The 15,434-nt window shown below is 44.8% G+C and overlaps 1 protein-coding gene across 5 annotated transcripts in view; it reads right to left on the bottom strand.

Moving 5' to 3' along the window:
* Window positions 1–15,042, bottom strand: part of ASB7 (ankyrin repeat and SOCS box containing 7) — a 30,536-nt gene extending 15,494 nt beyond the window's left edge. Inside the window, exons 1-4 of one of the 5 annotated variants that reach the window (XM_050309028.1) lie at window positions 15,021–15,038; window positions 14,268–14,371; window positions 8,825–8,923; window positions 5,079–5,339 (exon numbers count right to left, since the gene is read on the bottom strand). In XM_050309028.1, coding sequence (XP_050164985.1) covers window positions 5,079–5,289 — 211 coding nt within the window. In that variant the 5' untranslated portion in view covers window positions 5,290–5,339; window positions 8,825–8,923; window positions 14,268–14,371; window positions 15,021–15,038. The other 4 variants (XM_050309030.1, XM_050309031.1, XM_050309027.1 and 1 more) reach the window with 4 other exon arrangements.
* Between the last annotated feature and the right edge of the window lie 392 nt (window positions 15,043–15,434).

The following is a 15,434-nucleotide window of genomic DNA, read 5'->3' as shown; positions in this document are numbered from 1 at the left end:
CCTCAGGACACCCAAACTTGTACAGCGAGCAACTAATTAATCACCCAAGGCAAGGTGCCATTTCTCAGCCCAGAGAACAAGCCAGGCTGGGAGGTTTCTCCTTCCACCATCCGTAGATGCTGCTCCTGGAAGTTTGAACACCTTCCCAACCCAAGACAGATACCATCTGCACAAGATACCAGCAGATCTGCTCTTAGTTAAGCTCACAACACAAAATTAACTGCAGGCTACCTTAGGCTGAACACACCTGAACACACCAAGGTGCTAACACAGAACAGGAACAAGCTTCCCAACCTCCTGTGATCGTACCCAGATAACCCTGAGATAAACATCACACCAAAATAAAAAAAGCTGGCAAGAACCAGCTGAAAATACAGCTGCAAAGGTGATCAGGCAACTTTAAGGATATTTTTAAATGTAACGTGAAGTCTGAGAGAAGAAAACAAACTAACAAAAAAAAATCCAACATAAATCCCAACACAGCCTGACTACAGAGAGAAATAAGATGTGAGAACTGCCTCTGGTGTATAGAACAGGAATAAACACAGAAATACCACGAGGTGGATTAAGGAAAGTTTAGTCTTTTGCTGGTGACAGCTTTCCTAGTTTGAGTGCTCTGTAAAGTCACACCAACCTGAGCTGAAGTAATGGATGCTCGGCAGGAAAACCACTAAAACCCAAGTTTTTTAATAGAAATAATATTCATCTTGTGCCTCCTTGCTCCCATGCAGCACAGGACATGCAAGTCAATCATTTCTACCCCAAGGGCAGGACACTGCCCCCAGTTTAGCCACTGCCATTTCCAAATTCAAGCAGATACGCCCCAACTTTTGTGTGTGCACGTGGATGCATTTTTATACTACTCATAATCCAAGCCAAACAATTCCCTTGCACCATAAAGATGCCCTTTACTTATTGTTTTAAGCACTCTGCACGCCTTCCCTACTCCCAGAACGTCACTGGTTCTCACAGTTAAAAGTGAACCACAAAAACACTAAGTCCTGTAAGAGAAGCATCTCAGCAAGGACAGGGGAAAAAAAGCCTCTCATCTCAGCTGGGCAACCAGGCAACACAAACACCCTTCCAAAAACAAACCCCTTAGAAAAACCTCGTGAAAAAACACTGTAATTCCCATTAAGATTATGGATTTCTGGTGAGCCAAGAGTGCCAGTCTGCCCCGGGATTTGGGAAAGGATCTGAACAAGCTCAGAACGGCGGCTGCTGTTCCATCAATGTCCTGCTGCCACCTCCTGGAAAACTTTCGAACTTCACAAGTTTGGACCCGCACTGAGTTGCACACAAACTCCACATCCTTTCAGTCCCTGTCTTAGTAACAGTAACATCACAAAGCTGACTTGTTAGAATCTGCCAGAGGGATAAAAAAAAAGTCCCTGGAATGAGTATATTTAGCTAAATAGGGATTAAAGCCAGAACTTGCCAGAATATCTTGTCTCCACCACGACTGTCAAACAATTATTTCCAAGCTTCCCATTAATTTGGGGAGAGCAGATTCTAAAACTGCATTTGGTCACTTCTAAAGTTCTTCAATATCAGACATAATACAACAGCAGAAACCTTGAGCTGCTTACCAAGGGTACCGATTACTGCAATCAGGCTCACTTGAGATGGAAAATTTGCAACACTGAGTGATACTCTGATTATTTTATTTCATGTTGAAGTTGGGCACCTAAACTAGTAACTTAAACTCTACTGTTAATGAAACTCTTTTCCAATGCTGCAATCTGGAGGATATACAGTTTCCTAAATAAGAGTCTAATATTTCACAGTTCCAATTCCCAGCTTGGTGGGACGGTTTCCCCTCTTTCTTGACGTCTTCCTGAGGTCACTCTATCCCAGTCTAATTTGGGAAGCCAAGAAAGCAAAGCTCTGGCTTCACAGACTACTTCTATTATTTCAAGCTTATTCCCCCAACTAAGGCTTAATTCTGACCACAAGGTTTAGCAACATGGTTACATGTAGCTTCTGTTTTGAATTTCCTGAGATAACACTGATATAAAAGCTGTCCAGGAGAGCATTACTGCTCAGAGACAGAAGCACTTCAGTAGCTTAGGGGGGTGAGCATTTGGTGTTCTCTAGATCCTCCCAGATTCTGCTTGACCTCACTAAAATTCAGATACCTTGAAGCCAAGACTAAAAATAAATAAGTAGGGCTCTTAGGCTACTTCTTTCTTTCATTCTTCCATTTCCAGGAGCTTTAGTGGATCTTTTCCTCACTTTAATATGAGTAACCAGGAACTGTCCTCTCAGTTTGTATGGGGAAGATATCACCAAGGGACAGCTCACTACACACTTATTTTAAGAGTTTAACTTGTTGCAACACTAACAGTGGTGGCTGGGAATTAATAAAACATAGCTGTTTGCCAGTGTTTGTCTCTATATGTCATACTGAAAACTAAAAAAAATTACACTAAAGGGGAAAAAGGCTTGTTACACAAAAATCCAAGATTACTAAAAAACTACGCTCCCTATTTTTGTGTTGCTCTCCTGGTGAGCTTTGTGGCTCCAGACTGTTTCCATGCATGGGAAGAGCTGGCTTCATGGAATCCTCACTTTATTCAAACAAGACAAATACACTGAGGAAGTCAAATTCACTATTTCTTGCCATGGTTTTGATGAACTTTCTGCATTTTATCCGTTGCTAAAGAATATTTATAATCTGACCTATCACCTCTGTATCTAGCTGGTATTTCTGCTGGCTTCATCCTTTAGTCTGGACTGGATTTTTTTCTGCATTTCCCCCCCTCTATCTGTGTCTCCTCACTCAGGAGATAATAAAAAGCTTCCTCCTGTTCCACCACCTCCACTCCAATCAGCCAATCTGATGCACAGCACTGTCCTCTGGCTCTTTGCTTTGCTGCTGAGCAGTGATGGAAGAGAAGAGAAAAAGCAAAAGCAGGAGGCAGCCAGGTCATGACTCCCCTAAGAATCCACCTTTTAATTCCAGGTTAGTGACCAGATTCCCTCTCAGCCTTTATTGGCCAAACTCCATCTCCATCCCACTCTCATGCAGGGCTGTGTTGGCAACAATCTCCCAGCACCTCAGATCTGAGGCACAGCACTCCACCCTCACCAACAACCCAGAGTGGTTTTCCCAGTCCTGAACTGTGAAAACATTCCCAGCTCTGCTAAGCTTCACCATCCCTTTGGACATCCAAAATTACCACTTCTTTCCCACTAGCACCTCAATTCCCTCTTCCCTCCAGAACTCCACACACTCCCTCCCAATATCTGCTTACAGAATTACCAGTGCACAGTCAGTTCAATACTCTCTTTACCATAAGATTCACACCAGAAAATTACTTTTTCCTTCACCCCAGTATTTTTTTGGTCCACAGGGATTAAGCACCAACAGCAAAATAATCCACTTCAGAGGGAGGAAAGGAGAGGCCAAGTGAGGAAAGGTAGACACAAACCTCTCTCACTAATGAGGCTGCTGTGATTAACTCAGCTTGCAAGAGTCAACTCACTCACTGCTTATTAACTCATTTGTGACATGATTATGTTTTAAATACTCATTATTTTTATGCCTCTGTTTTGAGGGAAAACAAGGCAAGGCACAAAGCAGTGCCAATTTTCAGGAGTGAGGCTCAGCTACAGGAAAGCTGCTGCAGATGACTAACCCTCACACTATTTGTTACTCAACTTTCTCATCCTGGTGATTCAACTCTGTGCCGCTTCAGGACAAGGGTGTTCCATTAGAGGCAGTTTTCATGAGGCATCAGATTCAGCTGGTGCTTCATGTGGGAAAGAGTAACAACAAAAAGTAACAACAACACACTGCATCAGCAGCTATGTAATATCAACACCTATAAAAGGAAAATACAGAGCAATATAGAAGGGTTTCTCTGATTGTCTTTCAATTTACAGATAAAAAGTTAAAAGCAAGATATTTGACTCACAGCCTTAAATTTCTGAATTATCAAACTGAAGGCTTGAGATTATCCACATATATTACATTTAAAAAGTATATGGAACTTTTTTTCCCCTTTCCAATAAGGCCACGAGGGTTTGCCCTTTCTGTGTGGTTACAATCTGCAGTGGGTACATCCTCAGGGTCCTGCTGCTCAGGCTGTATTTCACCACTGCTCTTAAGGAACAAACCACTGGTTGTGCCACCACCACAGCCTATGAACACCATTCCATTTTCAGGGTGATCCAAACAGCTGACAAACACTGTGACAGCAAAAGGGGCCTCAGATACACAAAGAGATCATTTCCGTTTCCTTGAGACTGAAAACATCTCAGATCAGAACTCATTTGGTAGGAACAGTGCTGAGCTGGAGGATGCTGTTCTTTAAGAGCACTAATCAGAATGTGGAGAATATCTACTGATTTGTACTTTTCCTCTCCAGTAGCACATTCAAAGATTAAAACCATCCATTTCTAAAACTTCAGGCGGCCCTGTAAGATGATAAAGGAGCAAGAAATTCTGACTGTACCACCTGAGGGATAAAACTCATCACCCACATGAGTATTACTTAAATCAACAAAACTCCATGAGTTCTTGAAAATAAAACTTCAACATGGATGGATGCAGGAGAGCTGTAAACTCATCTGGATGAGCTGGCACAGAGTATTGTTTCTATGAAGTTTAACAGGCTCTGCTAAAAAGCATAGGGAAACTGTCTTTAACCCAACTTGCTCACTTGTTTTAGAATTCTGAAACAAACTTCCCTAAGATTTCATTTCAAGGACCTGCCTCCTTCTAAAAATACCCCCCACCAGAGAAGAAAAGCTTGGAAGGAGTGCTGTGAGCAGATTTAATTTTATAATGAGCCCTTCTGCCCTATTTTCGTAACGTTTTTCATTCTTTTAACAATTCCTAGGCAATTCTAGAGAGGTGGGGGGAAAAAGGCAAGGTGTTAAGGCATGGAGCTAATCCATGGCTTCATTCAGAGCGCGCATCAGAAGTAAACAGAGATGAATCACTAAAATAATTACAAGAAATAATCTGTACCAGCAGTCTGGTATCTCATCAGTGCTGGGAAGTCCTACAACGGAAACTGGGATGGAAAGCAATCGGACATGAAGATTTTTTTCCTCCCTGGGCAACTCACCTCCATGCTCCAGAAAAACACGGACGCATCTCTCCTTCCCTCTCGCTGCAGAGAAATGAAGCAGAGTCCAGCCGTTGGCATCCCGACCGTTGGGGGAATATCCCTGCTCCAGCATCTTGCGCACGGTGTGGACATCGCCGGCGGCCACCGCAGCCTGGATCTGCAGCTCCTCCTGTAGCTCAGGGTTCCGCCGGCAGTGATGGTGTAACATCCTAGCTGGATCTGGCTTCTACAGGAGCCTCATGAGGGCACACCGGTCACCTTGGAGCAACAGGAAGCGCGAAGAAATTAGGATGGGGACAAGGAAAGAGGTTTCTAGCACGCAAGTTGGGGCTGTGTTCAGTTCTGGGTTCCCTCAGTTCAGGAAGGGCATTGAGGGGCTGGAGTGTTCAGAGAAGGGTAACAGAGCTGGGGAAGGGTCTGGAGCACAGGTGCTGTGAGGAGCAGCTGAGGGAGCTGGGGGGCTCAGCCTGCACAGGAAACCTTCTCACTCCCTACAACTCCCTGACACGAGGGTGGAGCTGGATGGGGATCAGTCTCCTCTCCCAGGAACCAGCAGCAAGACAAGAGGGCACAGCCTTGAGCTGCCCCAGGGGAGGTTTAGCTTGGACATTGGGAAGAAGTTCTTTACAGAGAGAGTGATCAGACACTGGAATGGGGTGCCCAGGGAGGTGGCGGAGTCACCATCCCTGGAAGTGTTTAAGACAAGACTGGATGTGGCATCAGTGCCATGGGCTGGGTGACAAGGTGGGGTTGGGTCACAGGTTGGACTCGATGATCTCAGAGGTCTTTTCCAACCCAGCTGATTCCGTGATTCCGTAATAAAATGCAATGCTAAGATTTCTCTCAATATTCTGACCAAAGTCGCGTCACACACAGGATAAAATCCAAACAATCTGTTATTAGGAAATCACAGTACATGGGTCACATCACTGAACTGCAAAGGAAAAGGACACTTACACATTATAAATAGTCAACCTTTTCTTCAGAAATGACAGCATTTCACAATCAAAGCACCGGATCAATAACAAAATGACAAATCTCCAGAACTCAACAATCATGTAAAAATCACAACCTCTGTGTCACTAACTCCAGATATACTGGTTGGATGGATGATTCAAACTGTTGCATGAAACAGCACTGCACTGCTACAGCAACTGAACTAGGATAATCTTTATTTTTCTAGAAATGCATTCAGTGAAAATAATTCTATCTTACTAATATAATCCTGTGACCTACTGCACGTGAACATTAGTAACACAGATGTTTGGGCTGAAAACTTTAATTTTTTTTTTCCTTTTCACCCTTGTTTTTCATTTTTTTAATTAGAGTCTACTGTCTGTGTTCTGGCTTGTGTTCTTCTTACTTAGTACATAAAGGCTGCAAAGAACCTGAAAACACCCCTAAGTGCAGCTACTACAGCCCTGTCAAACACCATGAGAACATGTACCAGAACTATTCAATTTATAATTACCTTGATACAGGGCATGAGAGCTGGGCCAAAAGGTTATCTAAAATAGCCATTGTGAAAGAGCCTAGAAATAAGCACACATTGGGAAAGAGGGAAGGACTGTATTCCATGCTCTGCTTGAAAAGTCCCCATCTGCTTGGGGACAAGGAAAAACACAGGTTTTTGTTTTGTTTTTTTTAGGGATTCTTCCCCAGTACACAAAGTGTTCACATTTTCACATACATTGTGCATTATATCCCACAGTCCTAGAATGCAAAGGAATGTATCAGAAGAAAGAATAAAAGCAGGGTATGGGAAAGGCCATGTTGAGCAATAGGAGACTCAGAGAACATTCAAGACCTGTTGCAATGGATATTAACACAGAACTAGAAGACTAAAAAGAGGAATGTATTTAAACTGCTGCAAAGTTAATCAAGATTAAACTACAGAGAAAAGTTATAAAGAGAAAACTTAAAATCCCCAATAACCTTGGTGTATCAGGATCCCACATCATCACCTAAACCTTCTTTTACGTAAACATCCTAAGGATTTCCAGATCCTCGTGATCCACAGGTCATTCAAAAGACACTGCAATCAACTCCCCATATCCCACTGGGCACTTGTGTTCCTGGGATCCAGATATACACACAGACAAGAGGAAAGTGAAGACATCAATCACTGCCATCTCTGCAGATAAAGACACAGCTCTGCATTTGCTCTTCTCTAACCTCGCTGTGCCCACGGCAGAGAAGTTATTTATCTGCTTTTTGGAGAGATATAAACTCATAATTAACAGGTAGCTCCAGTGACCCTACTTACACTGCAAATATGGAAATGACACACAGCAAATGCCTGTCTTTGACATTTATAAATGCTCCAACTTACCATGTATGGCAACAATCACTACTTCAGCACAGGGTTATTAAAGAAGACTTTTCAGCTCCATATGTTATACAGGGCTCAGGAACTGGCTTTGTTTTGTTTTACAGTGTGAACTTCATTATCTGAGACTGGAAAGGAAGGGGATTTACAAAGCAGCAACTGCTAACTCACCAGGTCAGCTTTTGCAGCATATTCCAAAAATCAAACTTGGTTAATCTGATGGCAATGGAAGTATTTCTATTGACTCTAATAAGCTTTTGCTAAGCTCTTTTCTAAACTCCAATTAGCACTTCAGAACATGCTCACCTACAGGACAGCCAGCTTGCCTTCATTCTGCATCACACCCACTAACAGCACTGTTAATGAAATTCCAGCTACAAGAATCAGATCTTGCTCTGGATTTTGCAGGTGAAAACTGACTGTAAAGTCTAACTGATAATAAGGATAACTCGTGGGAAAGCCTTAAAAATAACAATTCAGACTGTGTCCCTTTATCTACAACATCCAGTTTTTCTCCAACTGAGAATATCTGCTCAGAAGTCAATACAGACAAACTTTCTGCTGCCATTTTTACAGTCCTTTCTTGTGATCCTGAAAATGAAGGTCAGAACAGCTGGACAGAAAGCTATGGAAGGAGGAAGGATGACTAAAGAGGTGAAGTGAACTGGGATTTCTCATTTAAGGGGGCAGCAGTATCCCCCCTGCCACTCTCCACGAAGACAGTTGGTTAGGAGAAAGCAAAGCGCTCTCTCTCACACTTCTCAGCTGGTGGGTATATTTGTAATGCAGCATTATAAAAAATTGGCATTGGCCCCATATGTTGCATGTGACTAGCAGAGCTTATTCAAATTAGCTGGTACTAAAGTACATAAGTACTAAAACACACAAAGCAGAAGACAAAGTCAGGCAGCTCCTTTTATCACTTGCACAGTTCCTGTAAATACCCACTCTTCCATCTCGCCCCTGTGGCAAGCAGTGAAATTCAAATTGCAAGAATACTTAACCATAACATTAAAGGTTTCAGGACAGTTTTAGGTACACACCAGCTTTGGAAACATTTTCACTTCTGCTCCATAGATCATTTAAAAATCCTGCTTGCCAATCCCCGTTGAAGACATCAATCTTTGGAGAAGGGAAGGAGGACTACTGGAAGTAGCCCTCTGGCATTTAATATTTAATGTTCTGCAACTGTAATCAATCTCACTCAGAGCACAGCATGCATTTGGGTTGTTACACACTGGCTTTCTGCATGGAAGTTAAAAAAAAAAGCTAAATGAAGCACAGGGGGGAAGAATGTACCTATATATTCTTGGTTATAACGATTGTCCAGTGCCATGAAAATGGAGGACAACAAACAGTTACTTAATTGATTTTGCAAGTACAACAGGATGAATTCAATGTGGTCCCGAATTACCTTATAAGAGGTTACTACTCTTTGATGGATGTCCCACTCTTCATTGTCTTCACTGTTCATAATCTTCTGTGCCCATGTGTGTCAAACAACCTGCTACCCCTTAAAAAAACGATATTTCTCATTAGTTGCAAAGAATAAAAGCGAGAGTTTCGTTCTGTACTGGTGCTAAAATGCTACATTTTCATGCAGTTATGTCAGAAAAAGCCCCTGAAGTGTGTTTTCTTCCATTATCCAGGAGTCCTCCAGAGGTTGGGGTGGGGAGAGTTTGCTTCTGCCAGATGAGGAAAAGGCTGCAGAGAACATTTTTTGGGAGACAAGGGAAAAGAGAGATGTGCTTCCTGTCTGGAGCAAACCTTGAAGGAATGGTCTAAACTCTTCTGTAAGGATTATATATTATCTGCTCCTGTATGGACCAAGAATGGATGCAAAGGTTACAGTAGGTATTTCTGCCTGACTGCTCAACCTCACCCTGTGGGAGTCAGATGCCAGAAAAAACATTCAGGATCCATTCAGTTCTTCCCAAACCATTTTTGTGGTATTTTTTGTTTGGCTTTGAGGGTTTTTAGTTGGTTTTTTTTTTTTGGTAAAGGTTTTGATTTTTTTTTTTTTTAAATCTCCACCCCATCTCTGCTTCCCTATCCAAAGAATAAAACCCGAGCACACAGAGCACTGACTCCTGTCCTTCAGCTGGATTTTGGAGTCTCCTCTCCCCCATGTGACAGCTCGAGCTGACACAAGCTGTGTTTCATGAACAGCTAAAGACACCTTCACCATACAAGCAAAATGCCATCTTCACCCTTTTCTTCACATATAAAACCTGCCCTTTTACTATCAAGGTTTACCCAACACCAGTTACGATCCCTACCCAGGTTCCTCCCTCAGACTAACCCTCCTTATCCTCCTCCCTCGTCACCTGCACTTAACAGGATCAGTCCCAGGTCATTCCTCACAGCCTGGACTCGCTGTTGTTCCATTAATTCTTTGTACACCTCTCCCTGACCTTTCCTTTCCTTCGGCTGCAGCTTTTAGTGCCAGGCCCCTTGTCCTGCGTGAGCACCCAACAAACAATAAACCCATTAAACCTTAATTGTCCAGCAGATCACACAAACCCAACTGTGCCTCCTTCCTTCTGCAAGCACAACAGCTACGTGAACGGTGCAGCTTTCAGCTTAAGTGAAAATTTCTGCCACTTTAATGCAACGTGAAATTGTGCTTTCCTGACGATGGCTCAAAGAGGAGGATGAAAAAAAAGCTCTTTTCATCCCTCTCATGCGCATTTTCCGAGAGCTTTGCTTCCCAAGATAAAGCAATACAAGGTCTTCAGAAATGCTCCCAGCCCTGCACAAAACTGCACTGCCATGACCTAATTTGATCACATTTCCAGCCTTGTTTTTTTTGCATAGATGATCAGTCGTTCACCTTTTTCTTTTTTTTTTTTCCTAAATTTTTGCATGATTTTCACTTTAAAACCCACACATTTTTTATTAGCTGATGCAAATTAGAATTGCACTGACTTCACAGACTACAGACAAGGTAACAGATTGCTCCACTAAAAAAGTAACAAGCTTTTTCCCCCCAAAGGAAAATTAGCTGCATATGGCAAGAGTAAGATCTGCAACTTTAATAAAAAGAAGTCATATTTAGTAGAAGTAAAGCTCTCTCACTCAATGACTAAACAAAGTTTGCTTAAAATACTAATAATTATAGTAGAAGCAGCACTAAATAAAAATAAGACAAACATCTTCATTATCTATTGATAATGTCTCATGTTGTCAAAGAGATCTTAGACTTTTCTACATCAATGTGTCACTTCTTTAAAGTCACTGCAAACATCATGTGGAAAATTTATTCCAACATATGTACATACTTACTTTAAAGAAAGTTAAAGGTTGCTACCAAAAGCAAGACCTTAAAATACAGCATTTTGCTCACTGAGATGCCCTGGCAGATAGACCTGACTCCTAAACCCTGAGATTACACACCCAAGAGCTGAATAAGGACCATCATTTCCTGATGTCAGCCTAACTCTGTACTACAAGGAAAGTGCACCATTATACAAGACATTTAGTATTTGGCATAGACCTAATCAGTGCAGATCTGAGTTGCCTGTGGTTGAAGCATTCCAAGACATTCAAATCAAATAAATAAAAGAAAAAGCTCTGTGGAATAAGGATAATCACGTCAGCCCTCATCAAGTCTCACAACTCACTTCTCCCACCCATTTCCAAACTTGAGCAAGCTGAACGTGTTCTCACTCAAAAGGCGTTTTATAAATGGTCAATATATGTTTGAAAAAGAAACTAAACACACCATCACCTTCATCTGTCACTCAGCCTCCTATATCAGGAGCTCTTCAGACAAGAGAACAAGGCGAACAATTATGGAATTATTTGCATTCTCGCATCACAACCACGAAGTTTGCAAATAACATGTGAAATATTAAAATTTCACAGAGCCTTATAACCCTGAATATATTTCCTATTAGAGGTTCCGAGCTACGCCCCAGACAGACACCGAGCGAGGTATCTGAGTGGCTGAGATGAAAATCACCAAAGCAACACATGGGGAATGGCTGGGTCTGAAAGCAATGAGTTAACAGTGCATGAATCCAGAACATCACAGAGGAGCTGCCACTTCAAAGGCAAGAAGCCCTCACTCTTCACAAGCTGTCATTAAAAGTTACACGTTTCTCCTCAGAGCTCCTGCGATGCCATCTCGTAGCTTGGACACACTCAATTTAAAATAACCCAAAGAGTTAATCTGCAAGGCCCCCACCAGCTTCAGGTGTTTGCAGCACCGTGGATGGTGGTCCATACTAATAAGCAGCTGTTGTGCTTTCTGCAGGTGGGTGAAAGTGAAGCACAGAGGTGTCCTTTTACCAGTGATTATCCATTTCACACACACAGGTTGGGAGGTCTGACTTCTGGGCTTGATGGAGAACCAGAGAAATCACCCAGCTGATGTAACTTCAGGGCTGCAAACCTGAAGGAAACCTCACCTTCAGAAAGCACTCCAGCTATTAACCATCCTCACCCATACACTGGCAAACTTAACCAGGAACCCAGTGAGTAAAATCCTCCTTTGCAATTCCTTCCAAATCCAGAGCCTCAATGCTAATGCTTAAGCAAGGCCTTAGGGATCTTTTTCAGGAGAGAATGCTGCACTGGGTTCACACAGCCAGAGCCTCCACCCTCAGCACATGCACTGACAAACTGCAGGGAGCTTGGAGATCCCCTGGTAAGCAAGCAAAAAATACAAATTCTCCTCCAACTTCCAGTGGTGCTGCTATAAAGTGTTCAACTGTAGAAGTCAGATGAAAGCTTAGCCTCGAAAATAATAATTTGTATTAAGTGCTAATGACTAAGATTTAGGAATTTTACCATGACTTTCTATCATTAAAGAACCCAAACACCAATACTGCATAGAATGACAGAGGCAGGAACCAATGGTCATCTCAAACCACATCAAAGCACTCACTTCAGCACTAACACTCAAAGCATGGCTGATGACCAAACTGAGTGCTGCTTACAGAGTTTGTGCCACTCCATGTTCTCTGTCAGTGTATTTGATATGCACTTCTATTTAATACAGCCTAGAAGAACCCAAGTGGACAAAATCTGTGGGATGTCCTCAGTGGCTGAAGCAAGATTGTCACTGGGATAATATCATTCTATAAGCACTGCTGGAACAACGGAAAACTGTCTCTTGAACAGCACATTTCCTTTAAGGGTTTAGAACTCACAGCAAGGCAGAACAAACCCAAAATGAGCTGACAGCCTGCAGACTTTAAAACTTTCCCTGTACTTGCAATGTGCTTGCATTTCTTCCAGAGATCAAGAGCAGGACTTGAGCACTATCATTAAACTCTGAGCCTTGTTTCGACCACGTTTCTGCCAGAAGTTAATTCCCTGATTCCTATGAGCTCAGTTCCAGTCTCTGCATCTGAATCAAACTCTGCTGCACTGGCATTTCACATCAGGAAGGAGCTTCCAGAATCAAATGAGAACTTACATGTCCTTTTTGTGAATAAATCCCAAAGATCTCATGACTTCTGGGTACCCTGCTGGAGAAGGTCCAGCCCTGACATGAGATGCACTGGATGGTTGTGAAGAGGGAGTTACAACAAACCAAATTCAGATGAAACAGCTGAGCCATAAATACACTGGTAAGTTCATACTGATGCACATCTGTCCCACCTACTAGCACAAAAATCCCTCCTGCAACCACACTGGGCATGTCCACATGTTCCACTGTTACTTGTGGGTTTGTGGTGTGTTATCAAAACAACGTGGAGCATTTCTTCTCTGCACCTGCAAAATGCCAGAATTTTTTGCACTTGTGTTGCAGAGGGATTTTTATTTAATCCTTGACATGCAGCAGCTACTTTTTGTCATATGCTAAAGACATCTCTCCTGGAAAAATGATCCAGCCTCGACTAAGGTTGTTGGCAACAGGTCCTGCTCCTTCCCCTGCAGCTAATGCTCAAAAATAGCTGGTTGCCAACAATGACCAACGTTTTGGTGCAGTCATTGACACCTCTGAAAACACCACAAAGACCAGAGGGGCCCACCCAGAGGGTGTATTTGCCAAAGCAACCAACTCACCTACGTTTGAAACAGATTAGAAGGGACTCGAGGCAGACTCTGCACGAAGAGAACGCTCAGAAACTCCGCCATTTGAAGCTCACAACAGCAGGATGCAGCACAAGGCTGACTGACATCACTCACCCCCCCACTCTCTCTCCTAGAACCTCATCTCACCCCAGAAAACACGCAATTCTCCCAAAGAACAGCCCTCCCCCTGCAACAGAACCTTCCTCCTACCAGCAGCGCTGGTTTGGATGACTCCTTCCATTATTTCCCCTGAGCACCTACCAGCATTATCTCCTTCTGTGATCTCAGCCCAAAAAAAGTAACGACTTGTAAACAAACACCGCCCAATTAAAGGAATTTCAATTCCCGCAGCTCCACAACACACACAAAAAGTGACCCAGGCAGGAGTTGGGTCTGACTGAACCAAGAGAATGCAATTACCATGACCCAGCCCAAAAAAGACTTTAGAATCAAAGCAGAAGCAAATCCAGTGTTGAACCCATAAATCTGTGAAAAGGCTTTAAGAAAAGACCTTTTTAACAACCCGGAGCGAAGTAATTTTAAGTGACATTCCCGAGACGGGAGTCACAACAAAAACATTGAGCTGAAATGCATAATCAAAATAACGTTTGCGGATTAATTCTAGAAAATTACGAAGTGTTACCAGAGGAACTGGGCTTCAAATGGGCTTCAGAGCTTTCGAACTTTAAAAGGTCAACAGCAAGTAGGTTTTAAGAGAACAAAGAAATCTAATGCTACCTATTGAAATCCATAAAAACACAACAAGAGGCCCCAGTCCCAGCCAAACCATGTGTCTAGGGATGACTCTGAGAGTCTAAATGAATCATCACCTTTCTGGGGCTTTTTTTTTTTTTTTGAGTGCTGTTTTCTCTCTTCTGTCTTATTTCATTCTTTGGAGTCACAATTTTTAATTCTCCTTTAAGGCGGCTTAAACCTAAAAAAAAAAAAAAATAATAAAAGCAGAGCTGAGCCACGCAATTACGTAAAAGAGAGGAACGAAGAGCAGAGATGGTCAATGCAAAAGCAATAGGAAGCGCCTTCAAAAATTTGGAAACGGGCTATCCATCAAAAATCGGGATGTCTCCTGGAGAAGGAGGGCACTCTCCCGGGATGCGCGAGGGAGTTGGAGGGATAACAGCGGCAGGAGCTGCCCTGTCAAGGCAGCTCCCGCGGGGAATGGAAGTACCGACAAGTGCCGGGGAACGGGACAGGAAGTAGCCCAGCAAGCCGAGCTGCCGGGAGACCGAACCGCCTCGGTGCCCGCCGGAGTCCGCGCTCCGGGAGCCGCCGCCGCTCGCACACGACACGCGAAACACCCGCGCACAAAAACCCGGCCGGGCGCAGCCCCCGAGGCCGCACCGGGGGCTGGGGACGGGGACCCCCCTCCGCGGGCAGCCCCGGGGGCGGCCCGGAGAGCGCCGGGGGGACACTCGCAGAGGCGGCGCGGCGGCCGCGCACCCTCGTGAGGGCAGGGCGGCCCCTCGGAGCGGGCACGGGGGCTGCGGGCGAGGGGAGGCCATGGGGTCGCGCCCCCCGCCCCCACTCCTACCCCGCTCCCCGCGCCGCGAGGCAGCCAGGGTTACCTGCGTGCCCCGTGTGGCGGCGCGGCGGGAGCGGGCCGGGGCCTGGGCGCGGCCGCCCCCGCGCTGGCGGCGGCGGCGGGCGGGGGTCGGGGGCCGAGCCGAGCGGGGACACTTCGCTCCGGGCCGCCCCCTCGGCTCGCGGCAGGGTCGGCGGGCGGGCCTGACCCGCGCCGCGCCCAATCCGCGCCCGCCGCGCCGGCCCCGCCCCGCCCGCGCGCCGGGCGGAGCGACCGATTGGCCCGCCGCGCTGACGGCGGGCCCGCCCCCGCCGCGCGCCGCCGCCGCTGCGCCCCATTGGCCCGCCGGGCTGACGGCGGCCACGCCCCTCCCCGCCGCGGGGCCCGCCCCGCTGCCGTAAAGCCGAGGGGAAAAGGGGAGGAGGGAGGGTTTGCGACAGGGGGCGGCGGGGGTTCC

This window comes from Myiozetetes cayanensis, unplaced genomic scaffold, assembly GCF_022539395.1.
Source record: "Myiozetetes cayanensis isolate MyiCay16 unplaced genomic scaffold, myiCay2020 scf14, whole genome shotgun sequence".
Lineage (NCBI taxonomy): Eukaryota > Metazoa > Chordata > Aves > Passeriformes > Tyrannidae > Myiozetetes > Myiozetetes cayanensis.
This window is presented reverse-complemented; position numbering and strand designations above follow the sequence as displayed.